The following is a 20,930-nucleotide window of genomic DNA, read 5'->3' as shown; positions in this document are numbered from 1 at the left end:
GACAATGCAAATGATAATGTTTAACAGCCTTTGGCTTGTACAAGCAATTGTCTTGTGCATTGCTATGTTTGTAGGGTTTTAATATCAGCAGTTATTCCAGGTGAAGATCAAAGTTCAAAGTAAATGTATTATTAAAATACATATTTGTCACCATATACTACTCAGACATTTATTTTCTTGCAGGTTTTCACAGGAAAGACAAAGAAACACAATAGATAGAATCAATGAATAGAATTGAGTACAAGTATTGGGATTTTACGTTAAAGTTGTATAAGTTGTTGCTGATGTTGATTTTGAAGTATTGTGTCCAGTTCTGGTCACCTACCTACAGGAAAGATATCAATAATATTGTAAGAGTGCAGCGAAAATTTTCAAGGGTGTTTCCAGGGTTTGTGGACCCAAGTTAAAGGGAAAGGTTGAATAGTTTAGAATTTTTTTTCCCTAGAGTGTAGGAGAATGGGGGGAGATTTGATAGAGATGTACAAAATTGAGGGGTAAATGCAAGCAGGCTTTTTCCAATGAGGTTGGATGAGACTGGAATTAGAGGTCATGGGTTAAGAGTGAAAGGTGAAATGTTTACGAAAAACATGAGGGGGAAATTCTTCACTCAGAAAATAGTGAGAGCGTGGAATGACCTGGTAGCTGAAGCAATGAATTTGAGTTCAATTTCAACATTTAAAAGAAATTTGCATCGGTACATAGATGGAAGTTGTATGGAGGCCTATAGTCCGGTTGCAGGTCAATTGGACTAGGAAGATTAATAGTTCAGCATGGACTAAATGGGGTCAATGGGCCTGTCCTGTGCTGCAGTACTCTAAGACTCTGACTTTAAAAACTACACACAACAAAAGTGAGTTCTTGCTTCCAATGAGAAATTCTTGTTGTAAGCCATAAGTTGAAACAAATGGATCATTTGTCATAAAAATATGAGGCTAGAGTTAAACAGTATATTCTGTTCATTGTTTAGAAGTGCTTTTTCATCAAAGAAATAGACAAATTTCTGCAAGTCTTAATGCACAATTTTTATTTTATAGAAGATTTTTATAGAATGCTGAAGCAAACAGAACAGCAGAGCAATTGACTTCTTCATGTGGCTGTTCAGTTAAAGAACATGGAGCGAGATGATTGGGTGGAATGCAGGAAGAAGGAAAATAAAGCACAGCATAGAGAATAAGAAACTTTAAATGACTGGATGTTATTATCTCAGAGGACCTATCCTGGACCCATCATATAAATATAAATGCCAAGAAAGGACAACAGCGTCTCTCCTTCCCAAGGATTCTGCAGAGATTCGAGATGTCATCAAAAACCTTGGCAAATTTCTATAAATGTGCGGTGGAAACTGTACTGACATTATGGTCTGGTATGAGAACACCAATGCCTTTGAGTAGAAAATCGTACAAAAGGTAGTAGGTACACCAAGTACATCACAGGTGAAGCCTTCCCAACCATTGAGCATACCTACACAAAATATTACAGCAGAAAAGCAGCATCTATCATCAAAGATCCTCATCACCCAGGCCATGAGCTTTTTTCACGGCTGCCATCAGGTAGAAGGGTAAAAGTGCCTCAGGACTTGCACCACCAGGTTCAAAAACAGTTACTACCCCTCAACCATCAGGCTCTTGAACAAAATGGGATAACTATACTCATTCTACTTCTGATGTTCCCACAGCCGATGGTTTCACTTTAAGGATGCTTCATCTTATTTCATGCTTGTTATTTATTGCTACTGACTTGTATCCACATTGGCACAGTTTGTTTACAGTTACTGTTCTATAAATTTACTAAGTATGCCCGCAGAAAAAGAAGCTCCTGGTTGTATGTGGTGACGTATGTACTCCGATAATAAATTTTACTTTGAACATACAGAAAAGGTGGTTTCAGAAGTGTTGGTAAAATGATAGCAGAGTACTAGAATGGAGAGTCTGGATTGGGAACATGACAGCAAAGTGTGGTAGACCCTGGTATGCACACCACCCTGCCAGCAAACAAGAGATGATACCCAGCACCTGATGGTTTACTTCATCCTCTCTCACCAGTATCTTCTATAGGAAATGATGGGGGCAACGGTCTGGTACTCCCCCTCCCATAGTCTTTGACATGGCTTAGTTGGTCATGTTTGCACAGCCACTGATGCTTTCATTCAAGTTTGAGCTTTGAATTTATGGTTGCTTCTCTATCCTGCTTGGAACCATTCACAACCCCCTTTATGCAAAACTAGCTTATGTTTTGTTAAAACTGTACATCTATACTCCAAATATTCCCTAACCAAATTTTAATGCAGCTGCATAGTGACTTAAGAACCTTTATGCTCACTGCCTTAACCAATGAAGGCAAGAATAGCTCACGTTTCCTTTACAGTCTCTCTACTTGTATGGACCTGGACCCCAAGTACCCTTTGTGCATCATTGCTCCTTGGGGTCCTGCCATTTACTTTCTACTTTACTCGAACATTTAACCTCCCAGAGTGCAACATCTCACATTTATCTGGATCAAATTTCATCTGCCATTTCATTGCCCATGTGCCCAGCCAATCTAAATCTTGTTGTATCCCTTGACAACCTTCCTTACTGTCCACAACACTGCCATTTTTTCTGTCATCTGTAGACTTGGTCATTAGCCCAGTGACTCCTTTATCAAGAGAGCTGTGAAGGTAATTTGGGTAGAATGATGTCAGATATGAGAAGGTACCATTAAGGTAAATGCTTGGAATATGTAACAGTGTATGCTATATTGATAACTTAATGTGTGAAACTCCTAACCATCATCTGCACTTCCCCTTCTTGCAAATCTTTTTTGGTTCAGTGTGATTAAACTTGATAGTATTTTCTTTGTTTTTTCGTAGACAAGGAGAACACTTGTCATGACAAGCATGCCTTCTGAGTAAGTGATGTTTTTTTAAAAAATTTGTATTTAAAAGAAATGTTAATTTTCTGGAAAAACATGTGCTATGTGCTTTAGGTCTAGGCTTCACAGAATATAACTTGCAAAATCCAAACTTCTTTTGCTCCCCATTCATAGTCATAGGGCACTACAGCACAGTAACACACCCTTCTGCCCATCTAATGCATGAACTATTAATCTGCCTAGTCCCAATGACCTGCATCCAGATCGTAGAACTCCATACCCCTCCCATCCATGTACCAATCCAAACTTCACTTAAATGTTGAAATCCAACCCGTATCCATCTCTTCCACTGGCAACTTGTTATACACTTGCACCAACCTCTAAGTGAAGAAGTTCCCCCTCATGTTCCCTTAAACATTTCATCTTTTACTCTAAACCCATGACCTTTAGTTGTAGTCTCACCCAACCTCAGTGGAAAAACCCTGCCTGCATGAGTTCACATTCAGTTCCATTCAGCTCACATTCATGGTTTTGACATTAGTGAACTTAAATTAAATGATTTCTGTTTTCCTAGAATTTAAATTAAATGATTTTTGTTTTCCTAGAATTTAAATTAAACATTTTGTTTTCCTAGAAGTCATTAGGATTTCTAAAATATAATCATGATGTTGGATGTTGCTGTGGCTGTTTCAGATTCTATTACTTCTATCGTCTCCAAGACCTGGGCAAGTGGAGACAATAATTACTGATATCTCATTGGCAGCACAGGGGAGAGATGGCTTTATAGTTTTTATGTGTACATTGCCTGCTGTTTCCATTAGCAGTGGCAGAGTCAAATTCTTCTCCCAGAAAGTAGTGCAAAATCTGAAGTGATTCTGCAATCCAAAAAAGCAGCCTGGATTAATTTTGCTCTCTGGAGTTAACCATGTGGAGTTAGCACTTTCTCTCAGACCACATTGATATCTGCCATGTGCTCTGGTTTCCTCCAACATCTCAAAGATGGGGTGTTGGTAGGTTAATTGGCTCCTGTTGTGTAGGAGAGTGGTAGAATCTGTGCAGAGTTGGCGAGAATCTCAGGAGAATTCAATGGGATTAACGTAAATAAGTGCACAATGGTCAGTGTAGATTTGATGACTAAAGGTCCTGTTTCCATCCTGTAAGACAGAACATAGAACAGAACAGTACAGCACAGTATAGGCCCTTTAGCCCACAATGGTGTGTCAACCTATATAATCCTACTCCATGACCTTCCCTCCTACCCAGCCCATAACTCTTCAGTCTTCTTACATTCCATGTTCCTATCTAAATGTTCCCATTGTATCTGTAAAAGGTATGATGCAAAAGAATTACAAGTTGAACTGAATTTTTTTTTTACAGAAATAGTATTCACTGCCTATCCTCTCAGCTACATTCTTGATCTGATTATGAAGTGACACCAGATACAAATGTCTTGGTTTTAACCATCTCAATGTTCCTTTCAATCCTGACATTTCCAAAAAATTGCAAAATGCCTTCTCCCTACATTGATTCGGCAAACAAAATAATCCAGAAAAATATCAAGTGCTGCATTTTGGTCAACCAGATGTAAAGAGACAGTAAGTATACCGTTAAGGGCAAGTGTTGATGAGCAGAGGGATCTTGAGGTCCAAGTTCATATTTCCCTGAAAGTGGCTGCACAGGCTGAGAGGGTCATTAAGAAGACAGATGACATGCTTGCTTTTATTAATTGTGGCATTGACTTCAAAAGTCAGGAGGTGACATTGCAGTTTTATAAACCTATAGTTAGGCTGCTTCTGAAGAATTGCAAAAGTTTTGGTTGCCCTATGATAGAAATGATGTCGAGGCCTTGGAGAGGGTGTAGAAGAGGTTTACCAGGATGCTGCCTGGATTAGAGGGCATGTGCTATCATGAGAGGTTGGACTAACTTGGATTGTTTTCTTTGGAGTGGTTAAGATGAGAGATCTGTTAGAGGTTTATAAGATTATGAAAGACATAAGTAGAGTAGAAAGGCTGTATTTTTTTCAGAGTTGAGATATCTAATACCAGAGGGTAAATATTTAAGGTGAGAGGGGGTAATTTCAAAGGCAATATGAGAGACAAGTTTTTTGTACACAGTGATGGGGTGTCTGGAATGTGCTGCCTGGAATGATGGTAGAGACAGAAACATTAGAGACTTTTAGAAAGGCACATGAAAATGAGGAAAATGGAAGGATATGGACTTGTGGAGGCAGAAGTAATTAGTTCAGTTAGCCATTTGATTGCTAATGTAATTTGTTCAGCACGGCATTAAGGACCACAGGGCCTGTTCCTGTGCTGTACTGTTCTATTTTCTATGTTCTATTGTTCTTTTAACCATTCCAGAGCTGTTCTCTCATTTATTACTTGAACATTATTTAAATCCTTCTGACCAGTTCTTGAGCCTTCCACCTAAGCCCCCTGGCCTTTGAGGTGAGACCAGAAGGTCTGATGGCACAATCTCAAAAAAAGCTGTGGGAGTTATTCTGTTGTGTTAGCTGATATTTATCTTTGGTCAAGATGATAAATGTACATTTGACCATAAGACATAGGATGTCTTAACCTTTCAATATGACATCTCCCCGCCCCATTCTTCTAAAACCAGTGAGTACAGGCCCAGAGTCATTAAAGACGCTTCAGACTCTAACCCTTTTATTCCCAGAATCCTTCTCATAAATATCCTTTGGATCCTCTCCAATACCTGCACATCCTAACTTAGATAGGGGCCCGCAACTGTTCACAATACTCCGTGTGGTCTGACCAATACCTTATAAAGCCTCAGCATTTTGTGTATTCTTGTCCTCTCAAAATGAATGCTAACGTTCCAGTTACCTTCCTTACCTTTGACTCACCCTGCAAGTTAACCTGTAGGGAATCCTGCAGGAGGACTCCCTAGTCCCTTTGTACCTCTTAAGTTTGAAACTTTCTTCCTGTTTAGAAAATAGCCTATGCCTTGCATGACCATACACTTCCTGATATTATGTTCCATCTGTCATTTCTTTTCCCATTCTCCTGATCTAAGTCCCTTCTGCAGACTCCCTGCTTCCTCAACAACACCTGCCCCATCACCTATCTTCGTGTCATCCGTAAACCTGGCCACAAAGCCATCAATTTCGTCATCCAAATTATTGACATATGATGTGAAAAGAAACAACCCCAATACCGACCCATGCAGAACACCAGTACTCACCAGCAGCAAAGCAGAGGAGGCTTCCTTTGTTCCCACTCTTTGCCTCCTGCCAATCAGGCAATCTTCTTTCCATGCTAGTATCTTTCTTGAAACATCATGGGCTCCTATCTCGTTTAAGCAGCCTCATAGCACCTTGTCAAAGACCTTCTGAAAATCCAAGTAAAACAAGATCCACTGACTTTTTGTCAATCCTGCCTTTTATTTCCTCAATGAATTCCAACAGATTTGTAAGACAAGATTTCCCCTAAAGGAAACCGCGCTGATTTTAGCCTACTTGGAGTACTTTGCTCAGTTCTGGTTGCCTCACTACAGGAAGGACGTGGAAACCATAGAAGGGGTGCAGAGGAGATTTACAAGGATGTTGCCTGGATTGGAGAGGATGCCTTATGAGAATAGGTTGAGTGAACTCAGCTTTTTCTCCTTAGAGCAACGGAAAATGAGAGATGACCCGATAGTGGTGTATAAGATGATGAGAGGCATTGATAGTCAGAGGCTTTTTCCCAGGGCTGAAACAGCTAGCATGAGAGGGCACAGTTTTAAGGTGCTTAGAAGTAGGTACAGAGGAGATGTCAGGGGTAAGTTTTTTACACAGAGAGTGGTGAGTGCGTGGAATGGGCAGCAGCGACGGTGGTGGAGGCGGATACAATAGGGTCTTTTAAGAGACTCCTGGACAGGTATGCGGAGCTCAGTAAAATAGAGGGCTATGGGTAACCCTAGGTAATTTCTAAGGTAAGGACATGTTCTGCACAGCTTTGTGGGCCAAAGGGCCTGTATTGTGCTGTAGATTTTCGTGGTTTCTATGTTTACTCTGTCATGTTCCTCTAAGTACCCCAAAACCTCATCCTTAATAATGGACTCAAACATCTTCCCAACCACTGAAGTTAGGCTAAATGGCCTATAATTTCTTTTCTTTTGTCTCCCTTCCTTCTTAAAGAGTGGAGTGACATTTGAAATTTTTCATTTCTCCAGAACCATTCTAGAATCTAAAGATTCTTGAAAGATTATTACACTCTCTGATCATTACCTCATTGCCGTTTGTGGACCCCATGCACATTTTGCCTACTGTTACACATACAACAGCAGTTAGAACACTTCCAAAGCTGTTTATTAACTCTAATGCCTTGGATGATATGAAGATACTACAGGTGCTACAGAAGTACACATTGACCTGTCTTTTAGGAAATCCTAGCTTTATTTTGGGAACTTGGCACCAAAAAGCTTTTGGGCGCATTACTCCAATAAAAGCATTCTGTTCTGTGCTACAATCCAAATTTGGGTAATATGCTCTCGATTACTAGAACTGTACAGCGCCAACCTTTCAAATCATAAGACATTGAAGCAGAATTAGGCAATTTGTCCTGTAGAGTCTGCTCCATCATTTCATCATAGCCAATCTATTATCTCTCTAAACCCTATTCTCCTGTCTCCTCCGCATAACCTTTGATGCCCTTGCTAATCCTATCAGCCTCCACTTCAAATATATCCAAAGAGTTGGTCTCCACAACCACCTGTAGAAAAGAAATTCCTCCTCATCTCAGTTTTAAAGGGACATTCTTGTGTTCTGATATTGTGCACTCTGGTCCTTGACTCCCACATAATGGGAAACATCCTCTCCACTCTATCTAGGCCTTTCAATATTTGATAGATTTCAATGAGATCCTCCTGCTGTTCTTCTAAACTCCAGGGAATACAGGCCCAAAGCCATCAAACGCTCCTCATACATTACCCCTATCATTCCTAGAATCATTCTAGCAAGCCTTCTCTGGAACCTCTCCAATGCCAGTACGTCCTTTCTTAGATAAGGAGTCCAAATTGCTCACGCACTCCACGTGCTATCTGACCAATGCCTCATAAAGCTTCAGCATTACATGCTTGTCCTCTCAAAATGAATGCTGACACTGCATTTGCCTTCATTACCACCAACTCAACCTGCAAATTAACTTTTGAGAATACTGCATGAGGACTCCCAAGTCCCTTTTGGGCACATTGATGCAAAAAAAAAAAGCATTTTCTGTGCTGTATTCCAACTCTGCTATAACAGTATTGCAATATCACAATGACGATAACTATCATTTCTTCGTACTGAAGTACTTCGACAGCAGCACTTGTGCACTGGCAACATGCACTGCAAATTGAAAGCTATTCAGCAGGAGCAGGCAGATGATGGGTACATTAAAACTGCAAAGTCATCTTTCCCTTATGCACAGAGAGCAGTTTTTTTTCTAGATTGCCCAATGTCTCCTCTAGTCCCTCGTCATCTTACTTAATGAGTCAACCAGATGTCAGATTGTCGTCTTGTTACTCACCGTCTGGGCATCATCAACTGATAGAGTTCTTGTAATCTCTATTACCTCGTTCCCATCTGGCTTGCCTGTACAGACATCTGTTACCTTTATTTTGTTGTAAGCACTCCATTAATCTCTTTGACAATTTTGTGCCTTGGTTAAAAGAGCCACAAAAGTATAGGGGGAGATGCCAGGGGTAAGTTTCTTTTTAGACATGGAATGCCCTGATAGGGGTGGTGGTAGAAGCAGAATGCAGTAGGGACACTGAATAAACTCTTAGATAGACAGATGGATGATAGGAAAATAAAAAGACTGTGGGAGTGAAGAGTTTGCATGCTAACATAGCAGTTAGTGCAACGCTTTACAGTACCAGCGACCCGTTTTCAATTTCTGCCAATGCCTGTAAGGAGGTTGTACATTCTACATATGACCGGGTGGGTTTCCTTCAGGTGCTCGGGTTTCCTCCCACATTCCAAAAGATGTACCAGTTGGTAGATTAATTGGTGATTGTAAATTGTAATGTGATTAGGCTAGGATTAAATCGAGTGATTGCTGGGTGGCGTGGCTTGAAAGTCCGGAAGGTCTACTCCACGCTGAATCTCAATAAATAAATAATAAAGTTAGTTTGATCTTGCAGTAGGTTAAAATGTTGGCAGAATGTCGTGAGCTGAAGGGCCTGTACCATGATGTACTATTCTATGAAGAAAGAAGTGTAAACCCAGTTAGCAGAGATTGAGTATTCAACTTTTAGTACTTAATGAATTCTGTTGCAAAGTGCATGACTCGTAGATGAATGACAGAAAAATTGAGAGCTATTTGGGAGGGAAGAGTGAGATTGATCTTAGAGTAATGTAGGAGCCATGTACCTATTTGTGTTACACATCCTTACTCTGGGTTGAGGCACCTTGAACTTTGTAGCCCCCCTGGCCAACCTCAGGGTTGCTCGGCTCACTGTTGGCTAGGGAAACAGCCCTCGGCCCTGCCAAACTGGGTAATTAGTTTGTGTGGATGTTGTGTGATGTACCCCACCCCGCCCAAATAACAGACAATACACCGGATATGATTAAATGATTTACAGTTTATAGATATTACTGGAACTATATAATTAAGAGAGAATAAAATATAAAAGGCGCCACACTTATCAAAGTTCAACCTCTTCGTGCACAAACAGTTGGAGCTCATGACCCTTCTTCTTCACCCTGCAACCCCTCAGACCACCTCAACCGGCCGCCTGGGACCAACAACGGTGGTCGACCAGACGCTCCACACGAGTCTGTCTCCGTCTCCTCGCCGAATGCCCACCTCGGGGTCTGACCCCGTTAGCAGACATCACAGCACCTGGTCCATCCTCAGTCTCTCTCTCCCGCCTTCTGCCCCAAAACCCTGCGCATACAGTGTCTTCAAATACACCAAAAACATAACAACTATCCCAATTGGTTCAATTAGTTTTTCAATTTTTCAATTAGTTGTAGGTGTGATACTCCTTCTCGTAGACTCTCAGCGACTTTTAGTTTGTAAGTATTCGCTACAAGTAGGTTAAAAGGTTGGCATAACACTGCGGGCTGAAAGGCCTGTATTGTACTGTGTTGTAAATGTTCTAAGTAATTCTTGCAATTTGTCATTTTGGTGATTGCAGGCATAACTTCCACACATGCCTGTCATCATTTCCCATGTTTCATTGAAAAGCCCAATCTCAATGTTTTAAATCCCTGTTACAATCTTCATTCTCTTGCTGCTGATTGTATCTGCTCACAGCCACGTGCTCAGGCTGACTTGCTTTGTTCATGGTGTTCCTGCCTAACCCTTTCCCTGAGCATATCCTATCCGTTCCTTTTAACACTTCACCATTGCTTTTCACAAGCGATAACATTGTCACATTCCACAACCTACAGGAGGAATTCTGCAGATGCTGGAAATTCAAGCAACACACATCAAAGTTGCTGGTGAACGCAGCAGGCCAGGCAGCATCTCCAGGAAGAGGTACAGTCGACGTTTCGGGCCGAGCTATTCCGTCTTATATTCTGTCTGGGTAGCCTCCAACCTGATGGCATGAACATTGACTTCTCTAACTTCCGCTAATGCCCCACCTCCCCCTTGTACCCCATCCGTTATTTATTTATATACACACATTCTTTCTCTCTCTCTCTCTCCTTTTTCTCCCTCTGTCCCTCTGACTATACCCCTTGCCCATCCTCTGGGTTTTTCCCCCCCTCCCCCCTTTTCCTTCTCCCTGGGCCTCCTGTCCCATGATCCTCTCACATCCCTTTTGCCAATCACCTGTCCAGCTCTTGGCTCCATCCCTCCCCCTTCTGTCTTCTCCTATCATTTTGGATCTCCCCCTCCCCCTTTCAAATCTCTTACTAGCTCTTCTTTCAATCAGTCCTGACGAAGGGTCTCGGTCCGAAATGTCGACTGTACCTCTTCCTAGAGATGCTGCCTGGCCTGCTGCGTTCACCAGCAACTTTGACGTGTGTTCCACAACCTACAGACTCACTTTCGAGGACTCTACAGCTCATGTTCTATGTACTGTTTGTTTATCTGTTTCTTATTATTAGTTTTTTATATATTTGTACAGTCTGTCTTTTGCACATTGGTTGTTCGTCAGTCTTTATGAATAGTTTTTCACTGATTCTATTTTGTTCTACTATAAATGCCTGTAAGAAAATGAATCTCAGGGTAGTATATGGTGACATAAATTTAAATTTACTTCAAACCTAATAAAAAATGTGTGGATCATATCTGGCTTCAGTGCCAAATAATTTGTGAGGATCAGTTTGCTGATTTCACTGCAAACCTTTCAGAATATTTTATTATAATTTCATTAGTGTATCGCACCATTTAAACATTTTTTTTAACAGTCACTGATTTCTTTTGATATGTAGGTATCAAATTGCAATTGGCAACCAAACTTTATTCGATGGTAGTAATTAACTTTCTTGCACAACTTGTCTGTTGGCAACTAAATCTATGATTTTATTTATTTAGAGATGTCACATGGAAAAGTCTTTCTGACCCTTCAAGCCGCACTGACCGATTTAACCATAGCTTAGCCTAATCACAAAACATTCCACAAAGACAATTAGCCAATTAACCAGTACTTCTTTGGACTGTGGGAGGAGATCAGAAGAAGTGGAGGAAATCCACACACTCATGGAGAGGCCACACAAACTCCTTACAGAGGACACCAGAACTGAACTCCGAACACTGCTCCAAGCTGTAATCGTGTCACACTGACTGCTGCCCAACTGTGGCACCCCACTTTAAACAAACAATCAGGCAGAACCTATCTACACCCATGTGAACAATAACTTAAAGCATGAAATGCAATTATTCAAGACAAGTTCAATTAATACAATTTAATTTTGTAGAAAAGTACCATTTGTACAATTTAATATTGGCTTTTTAAATTTACATCTCGTAAAATTTTAAATTGCAATACAGGTTTCCCCCACCATCCGAAGGTAGAGTGTTCCTATGAAATGGTTCGTAAGCTGGACTGTCGTAAAATGAAGAAGCAATTACCATTTATTTATATGGGAAAAATTTGTGAGCCTTCACAGACCCAAAAATAACCTGCCAAATCATGCCAAATAAGACATAAAACCTAAAATAACAGTAACATATAGTAAAAGCAGGAATGATATGATGAATACACAGCCTATATAAAGTAGAAATACTTTTCCACAATAATTGCCTGCACTGTTCTCCGTAGCGAAAATCTCACGCAAGCGCTCTTGGCAAAAACCCGGCACAAGCGCTCTCCAGTAACCTTTAAGCTATGAAGCTGCCAGATTATACCAAATAACACGTAAAAATACACAGCCGATATAAAGTAGAAATAATGTACGTACAGTGTAGTATCACTTACGGGAATCGGGAAGACAGCGCCGAGCACATTGATGATGGTGTGTTAGGCCGAGTCGTCAGAGGTTGGGGTGGTGCAGTGGCCCCCACCCTCCGGGCAGCGAACCGATACTGATCCGCGAAGCATGCAGGGGTACAGCAGTGCCCGGGACGCACCCAACACATCTTTTCGAAAAAAGCCAAAATAAACAAGCTAATTAATTAGGTGCCTCCCGGCACGTAAATGTCGGCCCAGATCAGAGGCGGCGCAATTGGCTATTGCCTCTGACATGGGCGGACATTTACATGCCGGGTGGCCTCTGGTCCTCTGGTATTAACCATTGCCAGTCTGGGGGAAGAAAGGTGCTGGCCATCCACTCTATCCATGGCTTTTATAATCTTGTACACAATATGCATATGTTCTTGGAGTCCCATCGGGTTTTGAAAACTGCTTTCAACATTTTATGGCATAACTTTAAGAAAGTATTTTTGAACTTGTTTTCTATGTTACCTTAACAGGAATCAGATCATTATAATTCAAATTGTGAAACAACTTGGAGGCTTTCTGTTCTCAGACAGTGTATGTGAAACAACAACTCACGTCATAGCAGGACATCCACGACGCACATTGAATGTTTTGTTTGGAATAGCCCGAGGCTGCTGGATCTTGTCCTTTGACTGGGTAGGTCAATGTTACAGAATAACCATTTGTGAAGTTCCATCCATACAGAAAGGACAAAATAAATAAGGAAAAGCAATTCTAAATTGGTATCCATGTTGCTTTAATTTTTGTCAGTTGATGCAAAGGTCATCATGATGATGTTTCAGTTTCCACTGGGAGTTCAGACTTGTAGTGTGTAGTTTCTCAACACAGACTTAGTTCATGATGTAAATGTTATCATAATATATCAATGCACATCTCTGGCATTCACCACTAAAAATGGTTTTGATATTCGACCTAACAATATCCACCTTTGATGAAAAAATCTGCAGGTGCTGGAAATCCAAGCAACACACACAAGATACTGTTGGAACTTAGCAGGCCAGGCAGCATCTGTGGAAATGAGTAAGCTGTCGATGTTTCAGGCTGTGGTGGTGGATGGGGTTAAGTTCCCACCAGCCATTAAATGCTCCCAATGGTATGTGTCTCAAATAGCCTCTTGACAACCATGTCCAGCTCCTGGCCTTCATGTGTGGCTTCGGTACTAAGCCCAATTGAACAGTTTCTACAAACAGGAGAAAGGGGCAAAGGCAGGTTACTGGCAACTTTAAATCAATTGCTCTGAGCAGAAGGGCCTTATCAGCCCTAGCTGGCAGCTCATCTAGGAGAAGGAAAACTCTGACCTCGAACCTCCGCTGCCTTGCAGTTATACCCACTCATGGGGAAGGCTTTGGGAGTAAACCTCAAGGAAAAATCTTCAGCTGGAGTCCCTGTACCTGACTGGAAGCTGGAGAAGAGTTTATTTGTCATATAAACTGGGAAAGCACCAGATCCATTTTTCTGAGGCACTCCTACATCGAGTTCAATGCTGATGGGCAACTCATGGGACAGTGCTGGTGGCAAACTGTATCGGTCTCTATGTGCAGAGAGTGAGCCAGCTGTATGGGCAACAGCTTGCTCTCGATATCACATTGACTTGCTGACTGGCTTGCGTATTAACTGATAGTGCAAAACACCAACTACATTGACAGCTAGGGCACAACATCCATAGTTGATCCCGGCCAATGGAGGGGCCCCCTCCGCTCCCCAATATCCACCTTTTTTATTAGTTCTCTTTTCCCAAACTATCAGTTCCCTGACGAAGGGTCTCGGCCTGAAACATCGACTGCACCTCTTCCTACAGATGCTGCCTGTCCTGCTGCGTTCACCAGCAACTTTGATGTGTGTTGCTATCAGTTCCCTCCCATGTTTTTCAATTCAGTCATTTGGAGTCCTGATGAAGGGTCCAGGCCTGAAATGTTGACTGTTTATTCCTCTCCATAGATGCTGCCTGACCTGAGTTCCTCCAGCATTTTGTGTGTGTTGCCTTGAAATTCCTGTACTCCTTTGATCTCCTCTGAACTACTGAATAATAAAGCAAAGTACCTTAGTCTGAAGAGGGAGAAATGTCTGGAAATACTAAAGCTTGTGTGTGGAGTGGAGTTGATACATTTCAGGACATTAGTCTTTCAAGGGAGCCGTTCAAAGTCTTGCTTCATTCATCTTTTTAATGATATAATAGTGAAGAAAAATCAACAACTTAAAACATTAAGTATTCTTCAAAATGCCTCCTTTCCAACATTTTTATTGTTATATTGCCAAGAGATTTTGTTAAATTATTTTGGTATTGTCTTACAATTCAAACATTGATGCCTCCTATTCCTCTGTTGCATGATATGGATTCCAATTTATTCTTTTAATTAACAATACTATTCAGCCCATTGGACCCATGTATTTTATTAGGTTTTACTAATTGTTCCATTATCTGTGAATGATTAATTATGTTTCTGAGATGTCCCACTTGCATTTCCCATCTGGATGATTCCTTTGGATAATTGGATGTTCCTTACTGATCCATTTGTAAGCTGTTACCCCTAGAACACCTACTGAAACATAGAAGTTCGAATATTAAATAATGTCTTTAATTTTTAATTACCTGTCAGCGGTAAAAATGAAGAGAATTAATCTGCAATGGATAGCTTTTGTCTATTGCAACACTGTTATTCAAAAGTAATTATCATCTGTTTGGGACTCTTGAGATCATGAAAGGTGTTAAGAAGTGTAAATCTTTGCAATCAGTCATAGCGTCATACTACACAATTTCAGGCATTTCCCTGCCACCCTTGTACCTTTCTACATTAATCCTATTTATCTGCACCTTCCAATCACCCCACTCTCCCTGCTGCTCACTATAGCTGATTACTAAAACACATACCTTGGTTAGTTTCCCCTTTGTTCTGTCCATCTTTGCCCCGGATCACCCCACATTGTCCCCTAAGCCAACACTGGAGCTCAATCCTGCTCTCTCACTTCCAGGTCCATTGGAGCTGCATTCTGGCATTTCCCTTTAAGGTTCACTGGAACTGCACCTTGCCATCCCCTTTTCAAATTTGCTAGAACAGTCGGGTTTGCCATATCCATTTGGGGTCCGCTTACTGCTCCTGTGCTTCTCCCAACCGCTGGATTTCTGTGCCCTAAGTGGTTTCCTTTAAGGTCCTGGGGCCCCACTACTTTTAAGATGGGAGATGGAAGTGTACGAAGACTGTAGTTCCAGCTTTCACCTAGTCCTTGCCCCATGCACCCTTCTCTCTTTACACTGGTTACCTTCCCTCTGCACTCCCTGCTGATCCGGGTCTTGACCCAAATTATTAACCATTCCTCTGCCTCTACAGATGCTGCCTGACCTAGAGTTCCTCCAGCAGTTTATGTTTTTTTTTTGCTCCACATACACTCCGATTGGGGGGGGGGGGATGTTCATGTTTCAGGTTGATAATCTTTCTCGTTTCCAGCAACATCAGCATTCTTTTGCTTTTAGAGAACAAAGTTGTTGTTCAAATTGTAGCACTCTATCAGAACATCATTTAGAGTTATAGAGCTTTACAGCATATAAACAGGCTCTTTGGCCCATCTTCCATGAAGAACTACTGTTCTGCCTAATCCTTGTAAACTCCATACCCCGTCCCACTGTCCCATCCATGTACCTATCCAAACTTCTCTTAAGAGTTGAAATCAAACCCACAGTCACCACTTCCGCTGGCAGTTGGTTCTGCACTCTTACCACCGAGTGAAGAAGTTCCCCTCAGGTTCCCCTTAAACATTTCACCCTTAACCCATGACCTCTAGTTCTAATTTCACCCAACCTCAGTGGATGAAAAACCTGCTTGCATTGACTCTATCTATACCCCTCATAAGTTTGTATACTTACAAAGTTCCTGTTATACTCCAGAGAAGAAAGTCCTAAACTGTTCAACTATTGCCTGTAACTCAGATCAAGTCCTGGCAACATCCTTGTAAATTTTCTCTACTCTTTCAATCCTATTGATATCAGTCCTGTCGGAAGGTGACCAGAACTGGACGCAATACTCCAAGTTGGTCCTCACCAACATCTTAGTAAACCTCAACATAATATCCCAGCTTGAAACTTTAATTTATGAAAGCCAATGTGCCAAAAACTCTCTTTATGACCCAATCTACTCGTGACACTATTTGCAAGGAATTATGGGTGTGATTTCCCAGATCCCTCTGAACGACTGATTAATACAACAATTAGTCCTATTTGCAATAACTAACATTGTGACAATGTTTTCCTCTGGTGTTTTGCAGATTCTTTTGTCGTTGGAGAATGGATGTTGGGCTCCTGAAGAACCATTTGAACTATCAGCCCAGTTTCCTGCGGCTACTGTAAGTCAGTTATTATTGTTTACGGCTCTTTATGCAGTTTCAGCACTAATTGTGGGAGATTAGCAGAGTTTAATGACTGTGATGAAATAAGCAATCTCTCAAGCAATTGTTTGCAGATGGCTGAAAATGGCCTTCACTCCATGCTTTTATCAAAGGCAGCTTTTCTTATTGGAATTATTTGTGTGTTTAAATCTTTTGTGATGATTATTGTCTACAATTAACTGCAACATTATCATTTACCTTCAATTCAGCATTCCAGTTGAGTAATAGTGCAGTAATTTGTTTGTATCGACTTGATATGTTTTTTGTTTGTGTGGATGTGCAAGTGACTTCTTTAAACGAAGAAATGGTAACGCTGAAGATGTAAGAAGCAGTGCTGATGTTCTTTCTCGTGGACAGAAACACGAGAAACTCTGCAGATGCTGGAAGTCACAAGCACACACACACATAATGCTAGAGGAACTCAGCAGGCCAGACAGCATCTATGGAAAAGAGTAAACAGTCGACCTTTCAGGCCAAGACCCTTGATACTACCTGGTCTGCTGAGTTCCTCCAGCATTTTGTGTATGTTGCTTGAATTTCCAGCATCTGCAGATCTTCTCTCCATTGTGACAGTGTAATGTCTAACAGCCACTCATGTACATGACTGATTCTGTTCGGCAACAGTCTCCTGTCCCAATCAAGCGGCATAGTGTCCTAAATAAACAAAGGAAATTCCAACTCTTTTCTCAATTAGTTTTTGTTCTATAAGAGTAGTTCCAAATAAATAGTGCTTAGATTAACCATTGCCATATAACCATATAACAATTACAGCACGGAAACAGGCCATCTCGGCCCTTCTAGTCCGTGCCGAACTCTTACTCTCACCTAGTCCCACCGACCTGCACTCAGCCCATAATCCTCCATTTCTTTCCTGTCCATATATCTATCCAATTTAACTTTAAATGACAACATCGAACCTGCCTCAACCACTTCTGCTGGAAGCTCGTTCCACACAGCTACCACTGTCTGAGTAACGAAGTTCCCCCTCTTGTTACCCCTAAACTTTTGCCCTCAACCTTCTACGCTCCAAAGAATAAATACCCAACTTGTTCAACCTTTCTCTGTAACTTAGGTGATGAAACCCAGGTAACATTCTAGTAAATCTTCTCTGTACTCTCTCTATTTTGTTGACTTAGCCCAAATAAATCAGGATCCACTGTATAATCCATCTTGTATTTGGTTGGGCTAAGGAGAATTCTTCAATTGTTCAAAATATACATGCAGCAAGGAAGCTTGCACTGGGGAACATTACCCAAGAGATTCTCTTTTCAGACGATCATCTCTTAAATTCTTCTGTTTATATTTCACCATAGTAGAAAATCCTATCATTAATTTGGTTTCTCTTGTTGGTAGCAAATATCCTTGTTGCCTTTGGAATAAGAAAGTACGGCTGTCCATTATTATTAGCTTTTGTCTAAGCACTGTCTTATATAGTAGCATAGTCGTTAGCACAACGGTATTACAGCTAGTGGCATCCGAGTTCAGAGTTCAATTCCAGCATCTCCTAAAAATGATTTGTATATCCTTCCCATGGAATGCATGGGTTTTCTCCTAGCAATCCTGGAGAAAATCCTCCTACAGTGCAAAGACGTGCCAGTCAGTAAGTTCATTGGTCATTGCAAATTGTCACCTCATTAGGTTAGAGCTAAATCAAGGGTTGCTGGGTAGCATGGCTCAAAGGGCCGGAAGGCCTATTCAGCACTGTACCGCTAAATAATTAAATAAAATAAGTATACTACAGTAGTTCCGTGAGTGTGCACCATGGCAGTTTGAGTAAGTCAATTCACCACCTCTTGATGTTCTGTGGTATTGCCAATGGAAAAATCCCTGCCTTTGCCACCCTGGAGTTCACCATTGACAGGTGTCAACTGGATGAACCACATTAATATTGGGGCAGTTCCACCTGTGCTGGGAAATCTATCTGCTGTTCCCATAACTCACTGTGTCTGGCACAGGGACAACAAATCACTTGTTGGAGGAACAACTGCCAGAGAGGAAGATAACTGCAATGCATCATTTTTGAGTTCAGTTAAGTTAAATGTGTTTTTAATAGTGTGTAATTTTTAATTGTTTATTGTGTCAGAGACACAATGTTTATTAGTGAAACTCGGCTACAGGAGGGGCAGGACTGGCAGCTTAATATTCCAGGGTTCCAATGTTTCAGATGTGATCGAGGCAGAGGAATGAAAGGTGGGGGAGTAGCATTGCTTGTTAGGGGAAATATTACAGCAGTGCTCAGGCAGGACAGATTAGAGGGCTTGTCTACTGAGTCCTTATGGGTGGAGCTGAGAAACAGGAAAGGTATGGCCACATTAGAGGGATTGTATTACAGACCACCCAATAGTCAACGAGACTTGGAAGAGCAAATCTGCACAGAGATAGCAGGCAACTGCAGGAAACATAAAGTTGTGGTGGTAGGGGATTTTAATACATTGATTGGGACTCCCATACTGTTAGGGGTCCAGATGGTTTAGAGTTTGTAAAATGTGTTCAGGAAAGTTTTCTAAATGAATATATAGAGGGACCAACTAGAGGGGATGCAATATTGGATCTCCTGTTAGGAAACGAATTAGGGCAAGTGACAGAAGTCTGTGTAGGGGAGCACTTTGGTTCCAGTGATCATAACGCCATTAGTTTCAATTTGATCATGGACAAGGATAGATCTGGTCCTAGGGTTGAGGTTCTGAACTGGAAGAAGGGCAAATTTGAAGAAATGAGAAAGGATCTAAAAAGCGTGGATTGGGACAGGTTGTTCTCTGGCAAAGATGTGATTGGTAGGTGGGAAGCCTTCAAAGGGGAAGTTTTGAGAGTGCAGAGTTTGTATGTTCCTGTCAGGATTAAAGGCAAATTGAATAGGAATAAGGAACCTTGGTTCTCAAGGGATATTGCAACTCTGATAAAGAAGAAGAGGGAGTTGTATGAAATGTATAGGAAACGGGGTAAATCAGGTGCTTGAGGAGTATAAGAAGTGCAAGAAAATACTTAAGAAAGAAATCAGGAGGGCTAAAAGAAGACATGAGGTTGCCTTGGCAGTCAAAGTGAAGGATAATCCAAAGAGCTTTTACAAGTATATTAAGAGCAGAAGGATTGTAAGGGATAAAATTGGTCCTCTTGAAGATCAGAGTGGTCGGCTTTGTGCGGAACCAAAGGAAATGGGGGAGATCTTAAATAGGTTTTTTGCGTCTGTACTTACTAAGGAAGCTGGCATGAAATCTATGGAATTGAGGGAATCAAGTAGTGAGACCATGGAAACTGTACAGATTGAAAAGGAGGAGGTGCTTGCTGTCTTGAGGAAAATTAAAGTGGATAAATCCCCGGGACCTGACAGAGTGTTCCCTCGGACCTTGAAGGAGACTAGTGTTGAAATTGCGGGGGCCCTAGCAGAAATATTTAAAATGTCGCTGTGTATGGGTGAAGTGCTGGAGGATTGGAGAGTGGCTCATGTTGTTCTGTTGTTTAAAAAAGGATCGAAAAGTAATCCGGGAAATTATAGGCCGGTGAGTTTAACCTCAGTAGTAGGTAAGTTATTGGAGGGAGTACTAAGAGACAGAATCTACAAGCATTTGGATAGACAGGGGCTTATTAGGGAGAGTCAACATGGCTTTGTGCGTGGTAGGTCATGTTTGACCAATCTGTTGGAGTTTTTCGAGGAGGTTACCAGGAAAGTGGATGAAGGGAAGGCAGTGGATATTGTCTACATGGACTTCAGTAAGGCCTTTGACAAGGTCCCGCATGGGAGGTTAGTTAGGAAAATTCAGTCGCTAGGTATACATGGAGAGGTGGTAAATTGGATTAGACATTGGCTCGATGGAAGAAGCCAGAGAGTCGTGGTAGAGAATTGCTTCTCTGAGTGGAGGCCTGTGACTAGTGGTGTGCCACAGGGATCAGTGCTGGGTCCATTGTTATTTGTCATCTATATCAATGATCTGGATGATAATGTGGTAAATTGGATCAGCAAGTTTGCTGATGATACAAAGATTGGAGGTGTAGTAGACAGTGAGGAAGGTTTTCAGAGCCTGCAGAGGGATTTGGACCATCTGGAAAAATGGGCTGAAAAATGGCAGATGGAGTTTAATACTGACAAGTGTGAGGTATTGCACGTTGGAAGGACAAACCAAGGTAGAACATACAGGGTTAATGGTAAGGCACTGAGGAGTGCAGTGGAACAGAGCGATCTGGGAATACAGATACAAAATTCCCTAAAAGTGTCATCACAGGTAGATAGGGTCGTAAAGAGAGCTTTTGGTACATTGGCCTTTATTAATCGAAGTATTGAGTATAAGAGCTGGAATGTTATGATGAGGTTGTATAAGGCATTGGTGAG

General features: G+C 41.4%; 1 protein-coding gene across 2 annotated transcripts in view; it reads left to right on the top strand.

The window, feature by feature from the left end:
- Window positions 1-20,930, top strand: part of mcph1 (microcephalin 1) — a 292,116-nt gene that overhangs the window by 65,525 nt on the left and 205,661 nt on the right. For both annotated transcript variants that reach the window (XM_063038928.1, XM_063038934.1), the window contains exons 11-13: window positions 2,849-2,886; window positions 12,703-12,865; window positions 16,487-16,564. In XM_063038928.1, coding sequence (XP_062894998.1) covers window positions 2,849-2,886; window positions 12,703-12,865; window positions 16,487-16,564 — 279 coding nt within the window. The remainder of the gene's footprint in view (window positions 1-2,848; window positions 2,887-12,702; window positions 12,866-16,486; window positions 16,565-20,930) is intronic.

The sequence above is a fragment of the Mobula hypostoma genome, chromosome 2, assembly GCF_963921235.1.
Source record: "Mobula hypostoma chromosome 2, sMobHyp1.1, whole genome shotgun sequence".
NCBI classification, from domain to species: domain Eukaryota; kingdom Metazoa; phylum Chordata; class Chondrichthyes; order Myliobatiformes; family Myliobatidae; genus Mobula; species Mobula hypostoma.
The sequence above is the reverse complement of the archived record's forward strand: the minus strand, read 5'-3'. Positions and strand labels throughout refer to the sequence as shown.